This window comes from Bombina bombina, chromosome 7 (genome assembly GCF_027579735.1).
Source record: "Bombina bombina isolate aBomBom1 chromosome 7, aBomBom1.pri, whole genome shotgun sequence".
In the NCBI taxonomy this organism is placed as follows: Eukaryota; Metazoa; Chordata; class Amphibia; order Anura; family Bombinatoridae; genus Bombina; species Bombina bombina.
In genome coordinates, this window is record NC_069505.1 from 437,281,473 (window position 1) to 437,297,529 (window position 16,057).

At 39.2% G+C, this 16,057-nt stretch overlaps 1 protein-coding gene across 1 annotated transcript in view; it reads left to right on the forward strand.

The window, feature by feature from the left end:
- Nucleotides 1–16,057, forward strand: part of EMP1 (epithelial membrane protein 1) — a 65,002-nt gene that overhangs the window by 35,242 nt on the left and 13,703 nt on the right. Inside the window, exon 2 of the mRNA XM_053721344.1 lies at nucleotides 7,892–8,002. Coding sequence (XP_053577319.1) covers nucleotides 7,925–8,002 — 78 coding nt within the window. The 5' untranslated portion in view covers nucleotides 7,892–7,924. The remainder of the gene's footprint in view (nucleotides 1–7,891; nucleotides 8,003–16,057) is intronic.

A 16,057-nucleotide genomic window follows, 5' to 3' on the forward strand; every position in this document is an offset into this window, starting at 1 on the left:
GTGATAAAGAAAGGAGTAAAAAGCATCAACAAAGGAATTTGGAAATAATTGTGCTTTATACAAAAAATCATAACCACCATAAGAAGGGTGGGCCTCATGGACTCTTGCCAATATGAAAGAAATGAATTTATTAGGTAAGTTCTTACATAAATTATGTTTTCTTTCATGTAATTGGCAAGAGTCCATGAGCTAGTGATGTATGGGATATCAAATACCCAAGATGTGGAACTCCACTCAAGAGTCACTAGAGAGGGAGGGATAATAAATAAATAACAGTCATTTTCCGCTGAAAAAATAATCCACAACCCAAAATAAAAGTTATTCTCATAATGAAAAGAAAAACATAAAACATCAGCAGACGAATCAAACTGAAACAGCTGCCTGAAAAACTTTTCTACCACAGACTGCTTCTGAAGAAGCAAATACATCAAAATGATAGAATTTAGTAAATGTATGCAAAGAGGATCAAGTTGCTGCTTTGCTTTACAAATCTGATCAACTGAAGCTTCATTCTTAAAAGCCCACGAAGTGGAGACTAATCTAGTAGAATGAGCTGTAATTCTCTGAGGCGGGGCCTGACCCGACTCCAAATAAGCTTGATGAATCAAGAGCTTTAACCAAGAAGCCAAGGAAATAGCAGAAGCCTTCTGACCTTTCCTAGGACCAGAAAATATAACAAATAGAGTAGAAGTCTTCCTGAAATCTTTAGTAGCTTCAACATAATATTTCAAAGCTCTCACCACATCCAAAGAATGCAAGGATCTTTCCAAAGAATTCTTAGGTTTAGGACACAAGGAAGGGACAACAATTGCTCTACTAATGTTGTTAGAATTCACAACTTTAGGTAAAAATTTAAATTAAGTCCGCAAAACCGCCTTATCCTGATGAAAAATCAGAAAAGGAGATTCACAAGAAAGAGCAGATAGCTCAGAAACTCTTCTAGTAGAAGAAATGGCCAAAAGGAACAACACTTTCCAAGAAAGTAGTTTAATGTCCAAAGAATGCATAGGCTCAAACGGAGGAGCCTGTAATGCCTTCAAAACCAAATTAAGACTCCAAGGAGGAGAAATTGATTTAATGACGGGCTTAATACGAACTAAAGCCTGTACAAAATAGTGAATATCAGGAAGTTTAGCAATCTTTCTGTGAAATAAAACTGAAAGAGCAGAGAAACCCTTATCCAAACCATCCTGAAGAAACTGTAAAATTCTAGGAATTCTAAAAGAATGGCAAGAGAATTTATGAAAAGAACACCATGAAATGTAGGTCTTCCAAACTCGATAATAAATCTTTCTAGAGACAGATTTACGAGCTTGTAACATAGTATTAATCACTGAGTCAGAGATACCTCTATGACTTAGTACTAAGCGTTCAATTTCCACACCTTCAAATTTAATGATTTGAGATCCTGATGGAAAAACGGACCTTGAGACAGTAGGTCTGGCCTTAACGGAAGTGGCCAAGGTTGGCAACTGGACATCTGAACAAGATCCGCATACCAAAACCTGTGTGGCCATGCTGGAGCCACCAGCAACACAAACGATTGTTCCATGATGATTTTGGATATTACTCTTGGAAGAAGAACTAGAGGCGGGAAAATGTAAGCAGGATGATAACACCAAGGAAGTGTCAGCGCATCCACTGCTTCCGCCTGAACATCCCTGGACCTGGACAGGTATCTGGGAAGTTTCTTGTTTAGATGAGAGGCCATGAGATCTCTCTGGAAGACCCCACATCTGAACAATCTGAGAAAACACATCTGGATGGAGAGACCACTCCCCTGGATGTAAAGTCTGACGGCTGAGATAATCCGCCTCCCAATTGTCTACACCTGGGATATGCACCTCAGAAATTAGACAGGAGCTGGATTCCGCCCAAGCAAGTATCTGAGATACTTCTTTCATAGCTTGGGGACTGTGAGTCCCACCCTGATGATTGACATATGCCACAGTTGTGATTTTGTCTGTCTGAAAGCAAATGAACGGTTCTCTCTTCAACAGAGGCCAAAACTGAAGAGCTCTGAGAATTGCACGGAGTTCTAAAATATTGATTGGTAATCTCGCCTCGAGATTTCCAAACCCCTTGTGCTGTCAGAGATCCCCAAACAGCTCCCCAACCTGAAAGACTTGCATCTGTAGTGATCACAGTCCAGGATGGCCGAACAAAGGAAGCCCCTTGAACTAAACGCTGGTGATTTAACCACCATGTCAGAGAGTGTCGAACATTGGGATTTAAGTATATTAACTGTGATATCTTTGTATAATCCCTGCACCATTGATTCAGCATACAAAGCTGGAGAGGTCTCATGTGAAAACGAGCAAAAGGAATCACGTCCGATGCTGCAGTCATGAGGCCTAAAACGTCCATGCATATAGCCACTGAAGGGAATGACTGAGACTGAAGATCAACAGGCTGCAACCAATTTCAAACGTCTCTTGTCTGTTAGAGACAGAGTCATGGACACTGAATCTATCTGGAAACCTAAAAAGGTGACCCTTGTCTGAGGAATCAAGAAACTTTTTGGTAAATTGATCCTCCAACCATGTTTTTGAAGAAACAACACTAGTTGATTTGTGTGAGATTCTGCAGAACATAAAGACTGAGCTAGTACCAAGATATCGTCCAAATAAGGAAGCACCGCAATACCCTGCTCTCTGATTACAGAGATTAGGGCACCTAGAACCTTTGAAAATATTCTTGGAGCTGTTGCTAGGCCAAATGGAAGAGCAACAAATTGGTAATGCTTGTCTAGAAAAGAGAATCTCAGGAACTGATAATGTTCTGGATGAATCGGAATATGAAGGTATGCATCCTGCAAGTCTATTCTAGACATATAATATCCTTGCTGAACAAAAGGCAGAATAGTCCTTATAGTCACCATCTTGAAAGTTGGTACTCTTACATAACGATCCAAAATTTTAAGATCCAGAACTGGTCTGACTAAATTTTCCTTCTTTGAGACAATGAATAGATTTGAATAAAACCCCAGACCTTGTTCCTGAAAAGGAACCGGCATGATTACCCCTGAAGACTCCAGGCCTGAAACACACTTCAGGAAAACCTGAGCATTTACTGGATTTGCTGGGATACATGAGAAAAAAAATCTTCTCACAGGAGGTCTTACTCTGAATCCTATTCGTTACACTTGAGAGACAATGCTCTGAATCCATTGATTTTGGACAGAATTTATCCAAAAATCCTTGAAAAACATTAATCTGCCCCCTACCAGCTGAGCTGGAATGAGGGTCGCACCTTCATGCGGACTTAGGGGCTGACTTTGTTTTTTTAAAGGCTTATTCCAATTTGAGAAAGGCTTCCAATTGGAAACAGATTCCTTGGGGGAAGGATTAGATTTTTGTTCCTTATTTTGACGAAAGGAACGAAAACGGTTAGAAGCCTTAGATTTACCCTTAGGTTTTTTATCCTGAGGCAGAAAAACCCCCTTTCCTCCAGTAACAGTTGAAATAATAGAATCCAACTGAGAACCAAATAAATTATTACTTTGGAAAGAAAGAGATAATAATCTAGACTTAGATGTCATATCAGATTTAAGCCATAAAGCTCTTCTAGCTAACATAGCTAAAGACATGGATCTAACATCAATTTTGATAATATCAAAAATGGCATCACAAATAAAATGATTAGCATGTTGCAGTAAGCGAACAATGCTAGATATGTCAGAATCCAATTCTTGTTGCGCTAAATTCTCCAACAAAAAAGTTGATGCAGCCGCAACATCAGCCAAAGAAATTGCAGGCCTGAGAAGATGACCTGAATATAAATAAGCTTTCCTTAGATAGGATTCAAGTTTCCTATCTAAAGGATCTTTAAAAGAAGTATTACCTTCCATAGGAATAGTGGTATGTTTAGCAAGAGTAGAAATAGCCCCATCAACTTTGGGGATCTTTTCCCAAAACTCTATAGAAATTGCTGGTAAAGGATACCATTTTTTAAACCTTGAAGAAGGAATAAAAGGAGTACCTGGCTTATTCCATTCCTTAGAAATCATATCAGAAATAGCATCAGGAATAGGAAAAACCTCTGGAGGAGGTTTAAAAACAGCATTTAAACGTTTATTAGTCTTAATGTCAAGAGGACTAGCTTCCTCAATATCCAAAGTAATTAACACTTATTTTAACAAAGAACGAATATACTCTATTTTAAAAACAAATAAGTAGATTTGTCAGTGTCAATATCTGAGGAGGGATCTTCTAAATCAGATAGATCCTCATCAGAGGAGGATAAATCATTATGTTGTCGGTCATTTGAAATTTCATCAACTTTATGAGAAGTTTTAAAAGACCTTTTACGTTTATTAGAAGGCGGAAATGCAGACAAAGCCTTCTGAATAGAATCAGTAACAAATTCTTTAAAATTCATAGGTATATCATGTACATTAGAAGTTGAAGGAACTGCAACTGGCAATGTGCTATTACTGATGGATACATTCTCTGCATGTAAAAAAGTTTATCATGACAACTATTACAAATGACATTCGGAGATATAATTTCCACAATCTTACAACAAATGCACTTAGCTTTGGTAGAACCGATGTCAGGCAGCAAAGTTCCAACAGATACTTCTGAGGCAGGATCAGATTGGGACATCTTGCAGAATGTAAAAGAAAAAACAACATATAAAGCAAAATTATCAATTTCCTTATATGACAGTTTCAGGAATGGGAAAAAATGCAAACAGCATAGCCCTCTGACATAGAAAAAGGCAAGAGGCAAACAGCAATGGGGTATAAAACTAATGAAAAATTTGGCGCCAAGTATGACGCACAATGTAAGTGAAAAATTTTTGGCGCCAACAATATCCGGAAATGACACACTTGCGTCACTAACGAAGCAACTGTGTGTAAGGCTTCCGCGTCAACTACGACACCGGAAATGACGAACTTGCGTCAACGGACGTACTTTTCGCGCCAGAAAAATTCTCGTGCCAAGAATGACGCAATAAATTCTAGCATTTGGCGCACCTGCGGGCCTAATGCTGCCCGCAATTTGTAAGAAAAAGTAGTCAATTTGAAAAAAAGACTAAACCCCAGGTAAGAAAAAAAATATTTCTTAATATGTTTATTTCCCAAATATGAAACTGACAGTCTGCACAAGGAAATACATGAACCTGACTCATGGCAAATATAAGTACAATACATATATTTAGAACTTTATATATAAATGCATAAAGTGCCAGAACATAGCTGGGGTGTCATAAGTAATAAAAAACATACTTACCAAAAAGACACCGATCCACATATAGCAGATAGTCAAACCAGTACTGAAACAGTTATCAGTAGAGGTAATGGTATATGAGAGTATATTGTCGATCTGAAAAGGGAGGTAGGTGATGAATCTCTACGACCGATAACAGAGAACCTATGAAATAGACCCCCGTTAGGAAAATCATTGCATTCAATAGGTGATAATCTCTTCACATCCCTCTGACATTCACTGTACTCTGAGAGGAATCGGGCTTCAAAAAAGCTGAGAAGTGCATATCAACGTAGAAATCTCAGCACAAACTTACTTCACCACCTCCATAGGAGGCAAAGTTTGTAAAACTGAATTGTGGGTGTGGTGAGGGGTGTATTTATAGGCATTTTGAGGTTTGGGAAACTTTTCCCCTCCTGGTAGGATTGTATATCCCATACGTCACTAGCTCATGGACTCTTGCCAATTACATGAAAGAAAACATTGGAATGTAAAATGTTTATATTAAATACACAGTAAAAGACATTAAATATTAAAATTATTTTACAAGTTTTAAGATATTTGAGTGGAAATGGTTCAAAAGTGTGTATATATATATATATATATATATATATATATATATATGTACATACTGTATGTGTATATACATGTGTATATATGTGTTTATATGTATATATAGTGTATATATATATATATATAAACACATAAATACACAAGTATATACATATAATGTCTTCAGTCGTGCTAAGCCGATGAGCGCAAATTATGGTTGTGACTGAGTGCACTCCTTTACTTTCAACTTGTAACATGCGTGCAATTTATCACAGCCCCCCGCTAATCTTATCGTGCCACTTGTAGTCTAGCAGTATGTTTCTATACTTACAAATCATTACTTTAGCACATAATATTTCAGTATTTAATATATTAGATATTCATATTGATAGGTACCTTTGATATGTAGAATAGTGAACATATGTGTGTGACATAAGCACAGTAAGGGGCATTTTCTCTCTGTGCACCAGGAGAGGCTACTCACGGACACACGCTAAAAACTGAAACAAGTTCCTATAGACGGAATAGGGTCTGAGCCGTCTACTGCCGCAGTTTAGTGATCGCCAAACTCAAATCCGACAGCTTTGTAATCAGATGCCTAAGGCTTTACCGGTCTGATTTTTAACCATTTTGTTAGGAAAAGATACCTTGTTTTGCAGACCAGGGACACACTCATTAAAACCACTCTTGAGTATGTTTATCTAATCTCATCTGCTGTACTCAGTTAGGGACAGATATAAATCAGCACCTGCATCACTGTGGCATGTTCCAGTTGTAGACTCTGAACTCTGGAGTTAGCAATTACTATGTAGCATGTTGCAGGGTTAAGTCTAAACGCTGGAGTAAGCATGTCAACTCCGGGCAGGAATTAGAAACAAAATACAAATTTCAGCATTAATGGACATAAAACACAAGGCTGTGACAGACTTTATACAACTTGTGAATTTTCCACATTAAGGATTTAACTTATAGGGACATTATACACTAGATTGTTCTTTGCATAAATGTGTTGTAGATGATCCATTAATACAGCCCATGTGAGAGTGTTTTTATAACAATGTATAGTATTGCTTATTTTTAAATAACATTGCGCTGATTTTCAGACTCCTAACCAAGCCCGAAAGTTTTAGGAGAATACTGATGTATACCTACTCCAGCTTGCTCCTGTTTGTGTAAAGGGTTTTTTCATATACAGAGGAAGGGGAGGGGGAATTGTCTGCTATTTCAGATTTGCAGTGGGTGTCCCAGCCTAGCCTTATTAACAGAGCTAAACTGGGAGCTTCTAAGTAAGTTTTTAAAGAGTTTTATACTGGATTTTTATATCAGTATCTGTGCATATTATTCTTTATAGTAGTGTCTATTACATGCAGTTATATGAAAATTGTGTATACTGTCCCTTTAATCCAACTACATAACTAAATAAGATAGTGTTACTTAAAGGGACAGTTTGTTCAAAATTAAACTTTCATGATTCAGATAGGGTAGCAATTTTAAACAACTTTACTATTATCATCAAATTTGCTTTATTCTCTTGGTATTTTTTGTTGAAAGCTAAACCTAGGTAGCTCATATGCTAATTTCAATGCCCTTGAAGGCCGCCTCTCATCTCAGTTAATTTTTACAGTTTTTCACAGCTAGACAGCGCTAGTTCATGTGTGCCATATAGATAATGTTGTGCTCACCCCCATGAATCAGCACTGATTGGCTAAAATGCAAGTCTATTAAAAGTGCTGAGATAAGGGGGCAGTCAGCAGAGGCTTAGATACAAGGTAATCAGAGAGGTAAAAAGTGTATTAATATAACAGTGTTGGTTATACAAAACCGGGGAATGGGTAATAAAGGGATTATCTATCTTTTTAAACAATAACATTTCTGGTGTAGACTGTCCCTTTAATATCACCTAACATCATTGACTCTCACAGTCCCCATGCCGTGACCTCTTGGTGCTCCCTGTACAGATACATTGGTCACCTGTAGACCTATAGTCATGTTGTCTGTCCGTCTTGCTAACTTAAGCTCACAAAGCTTGTTCCTGAGAAATAAAACTAATTCTTGTCTTGGGGCTGTGCCTCTCTAGAGCGTTGTCTTCCTGGTGAATAATGACTTTTGTTTCTCATGTTTTTCAGGTTCTTCTGTCACATCCTTGAGCAGACATCATCATGTTGGTCCTCCTGGGCGGTATCTTCGTGGTGCACATCGCCACAACTGTTATGCTGTTTGTCTCTACCATCTCTAATGTAAGTTTATAGCTGAGAACTATGGGACATTGTGACATCACGTTCCTCTCCTTAGAATCCAAGGTCCACATGATGGTCAAGAAGGGTCTTCTCTATATTAAGACACACAATGAAAAGCTTTCTAATAGATGGTGCCAACAATTGTTGCCCCAAGCTACATATGAAGGGTAGAGGCTTTACTGATGGGGGGAGAGGGTAATAATATTGTGGTACTTATCCCTCCTTTTTTACTCCATCTACCTCTGTCCTTGTGTTAGATATAGACATATGGGAGCTACCATACAAGCTTATGTCTGCTGACACCTGAGGTTTGGGGCCCTACAATAATATTTGGGCTTTGGTTGGCACCGTACAGCACAACATAAGAGCCACAGATGTCGCATGAGAGCCATAACCAGGCCCCACACTAAATATCATCACAGATATCACATGAGAGCCATAGCCAAGCCCTACGCTAAATATCACAGATATCACATGGGAGCAATAGCCAGGCCCTACGTTAAATATTATCACAGATATCACGAGAGCCATAGCCAGGCCCCACACTAAATATTATCACAAATATCACGAGAGCCATAGCCAGGCTCCACAATCAATTTTTATCACAGATATAACATGAGAGCCATAGCCAGACCCTACACTAAATATTATCACAAATATCACATGAGAGCCATAGCCAGGCCCTACACAAAATATCACAGATATAGCATGAGAGCCATAGCCAGGCCCGCACAAAATATTATCACAAATATCACATGAGAGCTATAGCAAGGCCCTACACTAAATATTATCACAGGTATCACGTGAGAGCTATAGCCAGGACCTACACTAAATATTATCACAAATATCGCATGAGAGCCATAGCCAGGCACTACACTAAATATTATTACAGATATCACATGAGAGCCATAGCCAGGCCCCACACTAAATATTATCACAGATATCACACGAGAGCCATAGCTAGGCCCTACACTTAATATTATCACAGATATCACATGAGTGCCATAGCCAGGCCCCACACTAAATATTATCACAGATATCACATGAGAGTCATAGCCAGGCCCTACACTAAACATTATCACAGATATCGCATGAGAGCCATAGCCAGGCCCTACACTAAATATTATCACAGATATCGCATGAGAGCCATAGCCAGGTCCTACGCTAAAACAGAATTTATGCTTACCTGATAAATTACTTTCTCTTACGGTGTATTCAGTCCACAGATTCATCCTTACTTGTGGGATATTCTCAATCCCTACAGGAAGTGGCAAAGAGAGCACACAGCAAAGCTGTCCATATAGCTCCCCTCAGGGTCCGCCCCCCCGTCATTCAGCCGACGGTTAGGAGAAAAAGGAGAACCATAGGGTGCAGTGGTGACTGTAGTTATTTTAAATTAAATTTGAACCTGACTTAAATGTCAGGGCGGGCCGTGGACTGAATACACAGTAAGAGAAAGTAATTTATCAGGTAAGCATAAATTCTGTTTTCTCTTACTTGGTGTATTCAGTCCACGGATTCATCCTTACTTGTGGGATACCAATACCAAAGCAATAGGACACGGATGAAGGGAGGGAACAAGTCAGGTAACCTAAACGGAAGGCACTACTGCTTGCAAAACCTTTCTCCCAAAAATAGCCTCCGAAGAAGCAAAAGTATCGAATTTGTAAAATTTGGCGAATGTGTGCAGTGAAGACCAAGTCGCTGCCTTACAAATCTGTTCAACAGAAGCCTCATTCTTGAAAGCCCATGTGGAAGCCACAGCTCTGGTGGAATGAGCTGTAATTCGTTCGGGAGGCTGCTGTCCAGCAGTCTCATAAGCCAATCGGATGATGCTTTTCAGCCAAAAGGAAAGAGAGGTAGCAGTCGCTTTCTGACCTCTCCTCTTACCAGAATAGACGAGAAACAAGGATGATGTTTGTCTGAAATCTTTAGTTGCTTTTAAATAGAATTTTAAAGCACGAACCACGTCAAGATTGTGTAAAAGTCTTTCCTTCCTAGAAACTGGATTAGGACACAGAGAAGGAACAATGATTTCCTGGTTAATATTCTTATTAGAAACCACCTATGGAAGAAAACCAGGTTTGGTACGCAAAACAACCTTATCTGCATGGAACACCAGATAGGGTGAATCACACTGCAAAGCAGACAATTCAGAAACTCTTTGAGCAGAAGAAATTAAACTACAAATCTAACACCACAAACTCTTTACCCTCCCGTGGAGATGCTACTTGTTAGAGCGGCAAAGAGAATGACTGGGGGGCGGAGCCTGAGGGGAGCTATATGACAGCTTTGCTGTGTGCTCTCTTTGCCACTTCTTGTAGAGATTGAGAATATCCCACAAGTAAGGATGAATCCGTGGACTGAATACACCAAGTAAGAGAAATATTATCACAAATAGTTCATGAGAGCCATAGCCAGGCCCCACACTAAATATTATCACAGATATCACACAAGAGCCATAGCCAGGCCCTACACTAAATATTATCACAAATATCACATGAGAGCCATAGCCAGGCCCTACACTAAATATTATCACAGATATCACATGAGAGCCATAGCCAAGCCCTACACTAAATATTATCACAGATATCACATGAGAGCCATAGCCAAGCCCTACACTAAACATCATCACAGATATCGCATGAGAGCCATAGCCAGGTCCTACGCTAAATATAATCACAAATAGTTCATGAGTGCCATAGCCAGGCCCCACACTAAATATTAGCACAGATATCACATGAGAGCCATAGCCAGGCCCTACACTAAACATTATCACAGATATCGCATGAGAGCCATAGCCAGGTCCTACGCTAAATATAATCACAAATAGTTCATGAGAGCCAGGCCCCACACTAAATATTATCACAGATAACACATGAGAGCCATAGCCAGGCCCCACACTAAATATTATCACAGATATCGCAGGAGAGCCATAGCCAGGCCCTACACTAAATATTATCACAGATATCGCATGAGAGCCATAGCCAGGCCCCACACTAAATATTATCACAGATATCGCAGGAGAGCCATAGCCAGGCCCTACACTAAATATTATCACAGATATAGCATGAGAGCCATAGCCAGGTCCTACGCAAAATATTATCACAAATATCACAATAGAGCCAAAGTCAGGCCCTACACTAAATATTATAAAAAATATAGCATGAAACCCATAGCCAGGCCCCACAGTAAATATTATCACAAATATCACACAAGAGCCATAGCCAAGCCCCACACTAAATGTTATCACAGATATTGCATGAGAGCCATCACAGATATCACCTAGGAGCCATAGCCAGCCCCACACTAAATATTATCACAAATATCACGAGAGTCATAGCCAGGTCTTACACTAAATATTATTACAGATATCACATGAGAGCCATAGCCAGGCCCTACACTAAATATTATTACAAATATCACATGAGAGCCCTAGCCAGGTCCCACACTAAATATTATCACAAATATCACATGAGAGCCCTAGCCAGGTCCCACACTAAATATTATCACAAATATCACATGAGAGCCATAGCCAGGCACTACACTAAAAATTATCACAGAAATCACATGAGAGCCATAGTCGGGCCCCACATTAAATATCATCACAAATATCACACGAGAGCCATAGCCAGGCCCCACATTAAATATTATCACAGATATCGTATGAGAGCCATAGCCAGGCCCTACACTAAATATTATCACAAATATTGCATGAAACCCATAGCCAGGCCCCACACTAAATATTATCACAGATATCACATGAGAGCCATAGCCAGGCCCCACACTAAATATTATCACAGATATCACACGAGAGCCATTGCCAGGCCCTACACTAAACATTATCACAGATATAAAATGAGATCCATAGCCAGGTCCCACAATAAATATTATCACAAATATCGCATGAGAGCCATAGCCAGGCTCCGCACTAAATATTATCACAGATATCACATGAGAGCCATAGCCAGGCCCTACACTAAATATTATCACAAATATTGCATGAAACCCATAGCCAGGCCCCACACTAAATATTATCACAGATATCACATGAGAGCCATAGCCAGGCCCCACACTAAATATTATCACAGATATCACATGAGAGCCATAGCCAGGCCCTACACTAAATATTATCACAGATATCACATGAGAGCCATAGCCAGGCCCTACACTAAACATTATCACAGATATCGCATGAGAGCCATAGCCAGGTCCTACGCTAAATATTATCACAAATATCGCATGAGAGCCATAGCCAGGTCCCACACTAAATATTATCACAGATAACACATGAGAGCCATAGCCAAGCCCCACACTAAATATTATCACAGATATCACATGAAACCCATAGCCAGGCCCACACTAAATATTATCACAGCTATCGCATGAGAGCCATCACAGATATCACCTAGGAGCCATAGCCAAGCCCTACACTAAATATTATCACAGATATCACATGAGAGTCATAGCCAAGCCTTACACTAAATATTATCACAAATATCACATGAGAGCCATAGCCAAGCCCTACACTAAATATTATCACAGATATCACATGAGAGTCATAGCCAAGCTCTACACTAAATATCACAAATATCGCATGAGAGCCATAGCCAGGTCCTACAATAAACATTATAACAGATATCACATGAGAGCCATAGCCAGGCTACACACTAAATATTATCACAAATATCACATGAAAGCCATAGCCAGGTCTTACACTAAATATCACAAATATCACATGAGAGCCATAGCCAGGCCCTACACTAAATATTATTACAAATATCACGTGAGAGCCATAGCCAGGTCCTACACTAAATATCACAAATATCACATGAGAGCCATAGCCAGGCCCTACACTAAATATTATCACAAATATCACATGAGAGCCATAGCCAGGTCCTACACTAAATATTATCACATATATCACATGAGAGCCATAGCCAGGCCCTACACTAAATATTATCACAGATATCACATGAGAGTCATAGCCAGGTCTTACACTAAATATTATCACAAATATCACATGAGAGCCATAGCCAGGTCCTACACTAAATATTATCACAAATATCACATGAGAGCAATAGCCAGGTCCTACTCTAAATATTATCACAGATATCGCATGAGAGCCATAGCCAGGTCTTACACTAAATATTATCACAAATATCACATGAGAGCCATAGCCAGGTCCTACTCTAAATATTATCACAGATATCGCATGAGAGCCATAGCCAGGTCCTACAATAAATATTATCACAGATATCACATGAGGGCCATAGCCAGACCCTACACTAAATATTATCACAAATATCACATGAAAGCCATAGCCAGGTCTTACACTAAATATCACAAATATCACATGAGAGCCATAGCCAGGCCCTACACTAAATATTATCACAAATATCACATGAGAGCCATAGCCAGGTCCTACACTAAATATTATCACATATATAACATGAGAGCCATAGCCAGGCCCTACACTAAATATTTTCACAGATATCACATGAGAGCCATAGCCAGGCCCTACACTAAATATTATCACAGATATCACATGAGAGCCAAAGCCAGGTCCTACTCTAAATATTATCACAGATATCACATGAAAGTCATAGCCAAGCCCTACACTAAATATTATCACAGATATCACATGAAAGTCATAGCCAAGCCCTACACTAAATATTATCACAGATATCACATGAGAGCCAAAGCCAGGTCCTACTCTAAATATTATCACAGATATCACGTGAGAGCCATAGCCAGGTCCTACACTAAATATTATCACAGATATCACATGAAAGTCATAGCCAAGCCCTACACTAAATATTATCACAAATATCACATGAGAGCCATAGCCAGGCACTACACTAAATATTATCACATATATCACATGAGAGCCATAGCCAGGCCCTACACTAAATATTATCACAGATATCACATGAGAGCCATAGCCAGGTCTTACACTAAATATTATCACAGATATCACATGAGAGTAATAGCCAAGCCCTACACTAAATATTATCACAAATATCACATGAGAGCCATAGCCAAGCCCTACACTAAATATTATCACAGATATCACATGAGGGCCATAGCCAGGCCCTACACTAAATATTATCACATATATCACATGAGAGCCATAGCCAGGCCCTACACTAAATATTATCACATATATAACATGAGAGCCATAGCCAGGCCCTACACTAAATATTATCACAGATGTCACATGAGAGTCATAGCCAGGCCCTACACTAAATATTATCACATATATCACATGAGAGCCATAGCCAGGCCCTACACTAAATATTATCACAGATATCACATGAGAGTCATAGCCATGTCTTACCCTAAATATTATCACAGATATCGCATGAGAGCCATAGCCAGGTCCTACAATAAATATTATAACAGATATCACATGAGAGCCATAGCCAGGCTCCACACTAATTATTATCACAAATATCACATGAGAGCCATAGCCTGGCCCTACACTAAATATTATCACAGATATCACATGAGAGCCATAGCCAGGTCCTACACTAAATATTATCACAATTATCACATGAGAGCCATAGTCAGGTCCTACTCTAAATATTATCACAGATATCGCATGAGAGCCATAGCCAGGTCCTACAATAAATATTATAACAGATATCACATGAGAGCCATAGCCAAGTCCTACACTAAATATGATCACAAATATCACATGAGAGCCATAGCCAAGCCCTACACTAAATATGATCACAAATATCACATGAGAGCCATAGCCAGGCCCTACACTAAATATTATCAGAGATATCACGAGGTCATAGCCAGGTCTTACACTAAATATTATCACAAATATCACATGAGAGCCATAGCCAGGTACTACACTAAATATTATCACAAATATCACATGAGAGCCATAGCCAGGTCCTACTCTAAATATTATCACAGATATCGCATGAGAGCCATAGCCAGGTCCTACAATAAATATTATAACAGATATCACATGAGAGCCATAGCCAGGCTACACACTAAATATTATCACAGATATCACATGAGAGCCATAGCCAGGCCCTACACTAAATATTTTCACAGATATCACATGAGAGCCATAGCCAGGCCCTACACTAAATATTATCACAGATATCACATGAGAGCCATAGCCAGGCCCTACACTAAATATTATCACAGATATCACATGAGAGCCATAGCCAGGCCCTACACTAATTATTATCACAAATATCACATGAGAGCCATAGCCAAGCCCTACACTAAATATTATCACAGATATCACATGAGAGCCATAGCCAGGCCCTACACTAAATATTATCACAAATATCACATGAGAGCGATAGCCAGGTCTTACACTAAATATTATCACAAATATCACATGAGAGCCATAGCCAGGCCCTACACTAAATATTATCACAGATATCACATGAGAGCCATAGCCAGGCCCTACACTAAATATTATCACAAATATCACATGAGAGCCATAGCCAAGCCCTACACTAAATATTATCACAAATATCACATGAGAGCCATAGCCAAGCCCTACACTAAATATTATCACAAATATCACATGAGGGCCATAGCCAAGCCCTACACTAAATATTATCACAAATATCACATGAGAGCCATAGCCAGACACTATACTAAATATTATTACAAATATCACGTGAGAGCCATAGCCAGGTCCTACACTAAATATTATCACAGATATCACATGAGAGCCATAGCCAGACACTATACTAAATATTATTACAAATATCACGTGAGAGCCATAGCCAGGTCCTACACAAAATATTATCACAGATATCACATGAAAGTCATAGCCAAGCCCTACACTAAATATTATCACAAATATCACATGAGAGCCATAGCCAAGCCCTACACTAAATATTATCACAGATATCACATGAGAGCCATAGCCAGGCCCTACACTAAATATTATCACAGATATCACATGAGAGTCATAGCCAGGCCATACACTAAATATTATCACAGATATCACATGAGAGCCATAGCCAAGCCCTACACTAAATATTATCACAAATATCACATGAGAGCCATAGC